General features: G+C 35.7%; 1 protein-coding gene across 2 annotated transcripts in view; it reads right to left on the reverse strand.

The window, feature by feature from the left end:
• Positions 1–7,368, reverse strand: part of DAPK1 (death associated protein kinase 1) — a 91,613-nt gene that overhangs the window by 34,207 nt on the left and 50,038 nt on the right. The window contains exons 3-10 of one of the 2 annotated variants that reach the window (XM_085313077.1): positions 7,001–7,139; positions 5,419–5,548; positions 5,090–5,138; positions 4,922–4,948; positions 4,322–4,474; positions 4,113–4,158; positions 2,431–2,520; positions 1,072–1,164 (exon numbers count right to left, since the gene is read on the reverse strand). In XM_085313077.1, the coding sequence (XP_085169203.1) occupies positions 1,072–1,164; positions 2,431–2,520; positions 4,113–4,158; positions 4,322–4,474; positions 4,922–4,948; positions 5,090–5,138; positions 5,419–5,548; positions 7,001–7,139 (727 nt within the window). The remainder of the gene's footprint in view (positions 1–1,071; positions 1,165–2,430; positions 2,521–4,112; positions 4,159–4,321; positions 4,475–4,921; positions 4,949–5,089; positions 5,139–5,418; positions 5,549–7,000; positions 7,140–7,368) is intronic. The other variant, XM_085313085.1, reaches the window with a different exon arrangement.

Consider the following 7,368-nt stretch of genomic DNA (forward strand, 5'->3'; position numbering starts at 1 on the left):
AGCATCTGCCCTACAAGGAACAGCTGCGAGAGCTGGGCCTCTTCAGCCTGGGGAAGAGAAGACTGAGGGGGGATCTTATCAATGTCTACAAGCACCTGAAGGGAGGGTGTCAAGGGGATGGGGACAAACTCTTTTCAGTTGTCACATGTGATGGGACAAGAAGAAAAGGGTAGAAACTGAAGCACAGGAAGTTCTGCCTGAACGTGAGGGGGGGGGGGGATTTCTTCCCTGAGAGTGACAGAGCGCTGAAACAGGTTGCCCAGAAAGGCTGTGTAGTCTCCTTCTCTGGAGGTACTCAAAGCCCRGCTGGAAGCAACCCTGTCCAATGTGCTCTAGGTGACCCTGCGGGGCAGCGGGATTGGACTAGATGATCTCCAGAGGTCCCTTCCAACCTTACTGATTCTATGATCCAGCTCTAAATACATTAACTTATATGCTTGTATGATCACAGGGAATTTGTGAAGCATGTAGTAAAACCTGGAAAATAAGCTAAATAAGAATGCTTTTTGATTTTTAAGCCTTTCTAATTACAAAGGATAAAACTATTGCCCCTCACTACTTAAATTTGTAGATAGTGTAACACAAACTGAGACTGGTAAATTCTTAAAATTTCCCCCTCTTTTAAAAACTGCTTACTCTGTTATTATTCTGCCACATTCTCTGTACCTAGCAGGATGTCAAGGACTCTGAATAATTCTTAATATTTTAAATTAAAGAAAGTTATGTTATGCTACACAGTACAATGAAAAATTCAGTTTCAACTTTTTCGCATTATAATTACTGCAGTATTAAGCTCTGCCTGGATCGAATTTGAAAATCAAGATAAATTAAACTCAGGTATTTGTTACCAGACTCAATACAGTAATTAATTAATGAAATTCTAGKTTTTTTTATGCAGACAATCAGATTATGGATAACAGACTTCTCTAGCTTAAAAAGCTATTTCTCCTTATATATAAATATGGTAGTTATACCCATTTACAATAATCCAATATTTGYCTTAGAATCATTTTATGAGGTGTTAAGTTTCAGATGTTCTAAAGCACTCTAACCATAGAAATATATACTTACCAGAGTATCGTCACTCCTAGCAACACTTATGTTACTTCTGGACAAGAAAGATCTTGATAATCTTTGGCACAAGGATATTAAGCGCACTGATTGCTTTTTAAAAATAAGAAGAGAAAAGCTATATGTAAAAAAGAAAATCAGAACAGAATACTTGTGATAGGATGCTACTRCAGAGATTTTAAAGGAATATTGTCATATTACTAGCACACACAAACAGGAATTTGATTTAAATCTTCCCACTAATCTCCCTTTTATTCACCTTCAACTTCATCTGGAATTTTTAACGCAAATAGGCTGTTAGCATACACCAGCACAGCTATGTGATATTTTTTGGACTACTATTTCATAAGGATGTTCAGATCTATAGCAAAATAAATTTGCATTACAGCATCTTGTACAAGTCTGAAATTTGTTAAAAATATTTAAAGTGGGGGATTTTTAAGTATGTACACATCGAAAAACCTAAACTGAGCATAAATTAGCTGACAGCATTCAGTGCATATTACAACAGCTTAAGATATTCCTAGCACTACCATCTTGTTTTAGGGTAGTCAACTAATTTTAAACTTTATAAATGTATTTCATCTTCACCTAACATTAAATGTTGGTGTACTTAGCTAGATATTTTGTGCTTCTGCTCATGTTTCACTCTCCTCATGATAAACAGATTTCTCATACAATAGTCCTGTCCTTGCTTATTTTCAGTGAGAATTCCTCACTATGCACACTCAAGAAGTGGAGATGTCCGTCTTGAACAGCTCCTTGCCAAGGCCCATGTTTTCAGCTAATGCTATGCCTCATTTTTGGGGAGATTAAATAGTGCCTTCTTCTAAACAGTTTTGCAGTCTCAGACCAAAAATTCTTTGCAGAAGATATTTTTTTCTTGTTCTATTGAACAGTTTATTGGAACAGTTAATTCTGTGAAGTCTGCTTCAGGGTTGTTTGATTTACTCAGATTACTGTTAAAAAAACACGTGCCTACATTTACAAATGCTTTTAGTCTGCAAACATTACCAAGACAGATGATGAGAGAATACAACTAGATGCTTAAAACAATCCATGAACAAACATTTGTATGCAGCTCACAATGAAGAAGTTTTCTCTCTTATTACCATACTCAAGCACTTCCTAATTTATTCCAAATGAACACAAAAACAGATTCCTTCTTCCTTCTCCTTTACTCTGAAAGGTACTGATGAATGTCACAATGTTTCCTCTACTCAATAAAGAGTCTGAGATTTTGTATCTCCTTTAAATAAAAAAGGACAACTACAAATGTTTGCTTTTGTCTACCCAGAGCAAGTAGCACTACTATAACTGTTTGTTGCCATCATTTTGAAGACTTACAGAACGACTTACTTTCCATTTTCGTCGTGCTGCAAACTTTTTGAATTTCTCCATATTCACTGCAGATTCTTTTCTACTAAGTGCTTGTTGGGTGTCTTTAGGCTACAGGCAAAATAAAAGGAGGTAATTATCACATATCTCACAGTTACAAGCACAACTTTCATAAAGCACCTTCCTGTTTCTAAGTCTCTCTGCCCTTCAGTGATGACTCCTGCTTACATTGTAAAATTACTTTATTGTGACAGTGTGACATTGTTAAACACACCATTTTAACATGAAACACATCATTTTAACATGCACTCCACTCCTGCCTCTAGAAGACCATCCAATATACTTTTGCAGAAATCTCCAAGACTGTGCCTTTTTATCTTTCTCAGACTAATACTACATACGAGTTTCCAGCAGAGTACACAAAGTTTTGCATTATGTGATCTTAGACTTGGAGATTGGAAGGCCCTACAAACTCAGTTTGACAGAAACATTCATGTGAAGGCAGTGATGGGAAGATGGGAAGGAGAATATAAACAGTGGTACAAAGGAAGGATGTCTAGAAAGTTAAAATATAAAGGAACAAAACAGGCTTTTGTTCCAGTAGTGGAAGTCCTCGTCTCTGAATGACAAACTCAGACAATGCTTGCTCTAGCGGTTTAAAACATCATTACTCCAGCTGCCTACTTCACATTCCAGCTATTCAAGATTGCACTATGGAAAAGTCACAGCACAACAGGTACCAACACTTTTTTCAGTCAAATCTGTAGTTCRGCATATCTGTGTTTAAGTGTTTGCCCCAAGATGCTGGGCTATGAACTGGAGCATGAACACATATCCTGCTTACTGGTYCTCTGAGAAATGGAGAGGTTTCAAACACTCACAGTTGTTCTTTTACTGAGCAAGAGTCAAGATCCCTAAGGTTTATTTTCTAAGAAAATGAACTATTAGAATGAAATTGATTTATAATAGATATGGACACATAGGACTGAAGTAATCAAAATACYAGAGCTTAACAAGCCACTATTTAGCAGCTCAGCAGTGGTAACTTAAATCAAGCCTCCAAGAGAAAGTGCATTTCCAAGACGAGGGAAATTATTGGCACTGAAAAGATTTACTGCTCACAACCAGCATGTGATATGCAATTGACGACATTAAGTGATAGGTGTACTATACACACATATTAAAAAGAATGGTCTCTTTCCTTTCTTTCCTGCTCAACTTAGTTGCATCACAACAGTTTGATCCACACCAACCATGGTGGCACCCTCAAAAAGAAATGGATCATTGCTCTGCATCAACTCCTTTCTTTTTAGACTAAAGAGGAAGGAAGGAAAGAAGAAAGATGACCCTTTATCCAATCTAAATATGGAGATTAGAAGATGACAAATGTAAGTGAGCACAGAGGAAATTGGATTGGATTCAGAGAACGTGTCTTTGTCAGTACAATGCTTTCTGAACATTAACTTTTCTGACTGAGCATGATTTTAATCTTAACAACAGACTAYAGTATTTGTCTATCACTAACCAACACGGAGGATACCTTAATGAAGTCCACACTGCACTTAGGAGTTTACATACAGACAGCTCTCTGAAACAGTAAGATCTGTTGAACAGATACGCAAATTTCTTTTTGAAAATTTTGTTTAAAAAATGATGAAGTATAATATGAAAGACTGATAAGAGAGAACATGTTACATACTAACCTTGATCCAAGGATGAAGCAAACTATCTTGAATAGTCATTCTCTTCCTTTAATGACAGAAAAGATACAACTACATCAGKTAATAAAAATTACATAGAATTCATAATACTATATATTTAATAAACTAACATTGCAAAATATCATGTAATTTGGAACACTACAAATAATTCAGGGTGCAAGAGCACATATACACAAAGAGAAATAACTCACTTTGGATCCTTCACTAGAAGTCTTCGTATAAAATCTTTAGCTAGGGCACTGGTATTACTGAAAAATTCTTCCTCAAACTCATAGCTCACAGCAGACACATTCGCTAATGTTTCCTGTTTGGTTTCTCCAAGAAACGGTGACGCACCACTTAGACTGCAGAAAGACAGAACATTCCTCTCATTACATGTTGCAAAACTGCTGTTCCAACTCTATGATCAAATCAATGGATAAGGTGAATGTCTTTTTTTTCTGCTTTAGAACGGCAAACATTTTAAGAAAGATTTGATCTAATAGGACAAAAAGCTTTCAGAGAACTGTAATTTTAGAGAATTTTGATTAAAATAAAGACTTTAMGGAATATTGCCTAAAGATATAAAGCCAGCTTCCCATGCTATCTCAATGCTGCCTAATGGCTGTTCTTTCAGTAATTACACTATTGCTTTTATGATCACTCAACTTACGTGCAATCAGACTGGTTTGATTTGCACTGARTTTTTATGTTAATTTTGACAAAAAAGTTATATAACCAAAAATCCAGAGGATAGAATCGGAACAAAATCCAGTATTTCCAAAGAATCACCTGCACATTTTGGTACTTACAGAATGTAAGTTATTACACCAATACTCCTGGAGTGAAAAAAAAAAATGGGGGGGGGGAGGGGGGAGAGTGGGAAGGAGATAGAGGAAGAGAGAGAGAAAAAAAAAATTAGATCTTCAAAATAATTATGAGAGATTTTTCTCAAAAAATATCCAATAGCTTACACTTACCACATATCTGCTTCAAGACCAAGAGGTTCATAATTTACTATTTCAGGAGCTGAAGGAGAAAAGAAATTCAGTACATAATCATAGAACAGATCTATGTCACTCTGATTATGTAAATGTCAGACATAACTAGCCAAGATGCTGATAAATAAAAGTAACTTTAATGTAAGTCTAAGTCATACATGAACACTATAAATGGTTCTATTAAATTTCAAAATGTCACAAATTGCACGYAAATTATGTAGACAGTAATTCAGCCAAACTAAGCAAAGCCACACATACCTTTTCACATACTGAAAAATATTAATTTGAAGAAACAACAGTGCTCTTACCGACAAATTCTGGTGTTCCGAAAATATTTTTAAATTCATTTCCAAAGTCAATTTTGTGTGCYAAACCAAAGTCAATAATCTTGATTCGAGGCTTTGGTACATGCCTGTCCAGCAACATTATATTTTCAGGCTTTGAGATGGAGGAAGAGGAAGAAGAGGGAAGAGATAAGTAGGTACAAAATGTCAGATGCGTACAAGTATTCTTAAGCACTGAGCTCTTGCTCAGTATCTACTTCAGTCTCTTGATCTGTTTCCTCAGCAAAAAAATCTTGGCATTTGCTATTATGACCTAACAGGCTAAAAATTAAGCACAATAAATCAGGATTTCATGTTGATGATAGACTCCTGTGACTTATCTGGGGCTGAAATCTTACCTTTTATAACTATAACTATTACAGTTTTCATGTGTACTAAGTGAGCAGAAACACATCCCATCCCATCCCATCCATAAGCTGGCATACCCTGAAGAGCTCTTAGAGCTACAGCTGCCCTGCTCACACTGTTAAAAAGGACTTTTGGAGCCACTAAGAATTTCAGTATCACCATTCTTTCACTTCTCTTTACCTCAGACATAATGACTGATGCGCACATAAATGGCAAAAGTAGTTTTTTCCTTCCCTCCCTACATTTCTATTTTTGCCGCATATTTAAATTTGCATATTCTTATTATCAGGTGTAAGGATGCTTTATTTTATTAGATACTGCTAAAAATTTACATCTCATACTGTGAGGAAATATTACAAATATGTTCCTCTATTTTCATACTTCATTTATCTGGATGATCATCCTATAAAGATCAAAAATATTATTCAAAGTGGTGAGACTGGAAAAAGTATGTTTAGATTGAAAAACATTCTTTTCACTACCTTACCCTTGAAATATGGCATTCTCTTTTAGAGCTCCACTGCCATATAATACCTCTGCCTTCTAGATGTAGCTGCTGACTTCAGCAGACTTCAGCAAATGTTCAGTTGCCTTCTCACATTAAATGACAAAAATCTTACATATGAAAACATTCAATATTTGAAACTAAATAAAAAGCATTAACTGAGTTTACATACAAAAAATCTCTTTCCACTGCCAAATGATGCAGAGGTCACTCAAAATAAAGCTTTTCTTCTTAAAAAAAACAGCCAATCAACCAATCCAAAAATGTGTTCTACAGAGATCTTTACAGGCAGTTTTGTTTTGTTTCATTTTAGATAACTTTCAAGTGAAGATAGGATATATACAACAGCAAAAAAAAAGAAAAGCAACGCACTGAGAAAAAGCAGCCCATTCAGATTGTCGTATCCAGATCCCAGCCACATTCCATACAGTCCTAAACATAGTTATTATTTCAAGATTTTTTCCTCAGAACGGTCTCATTTTGTTCAAAGTTGCCATTTTCCATGTGGAAAAGATGGGAACTATTCATGGTTCAATAACCTCTTTTCAATGGCTGAATTTTCCCCTGTCTACATAAGCTAGCAAAGCAAAACTACAGCCAAGATCTGCATGATGGCAGATTTCTGGCTGGTGTTTTATGGACTTAATGGGATATTGCTCGCAGTTGTCTAYATTTTTAATCTGTTCAACATACCTTAAGATCAAAGTGGGCAATTTGCAGAGAATGGAGATACTGAACACCGTTAAGTATTTGTTTGAGAAATTCTGTGGCTTCTTCTTCTGTGAGAGATTCTTTTTCAGCTAAGAAGTCAAAGAGCTCTCCACCTGCAACACTTAGAAAACAGATGCAGAGTTACTGACAAGCTTGCTTTAACCTGTAACTTTTTAGTGTAACTACTTTCAGAGTAACCTTATCTTCTGGTTTGATATTGATGCTTTTAACATCATCARTATAAAACTAGATGAAACTTGCATAATTCAACACCTAAACAGTCAGTAACTCTACTCCTCTTTCTCTGAAAAGGCAAAAGATCATAATACAGAAATCTTATTTTCAAACAA

The sequence above is a fragment of the Rhea americana genome, unplaced genomic scaffold (genome assembly GCF_003343005.1).
Source record: "Rhea americana isolate MKP2758 unplaced genomic scaffold, rheAme1 scaffold_11, whole genome shotgun sequence".
NCBI classification, from domain to species: domain Eukaryota; kingdom Metazoa; phylum Chordata; class Aves; order Rheiformes; family Rheidae; genus Rhea; species Rhea americana.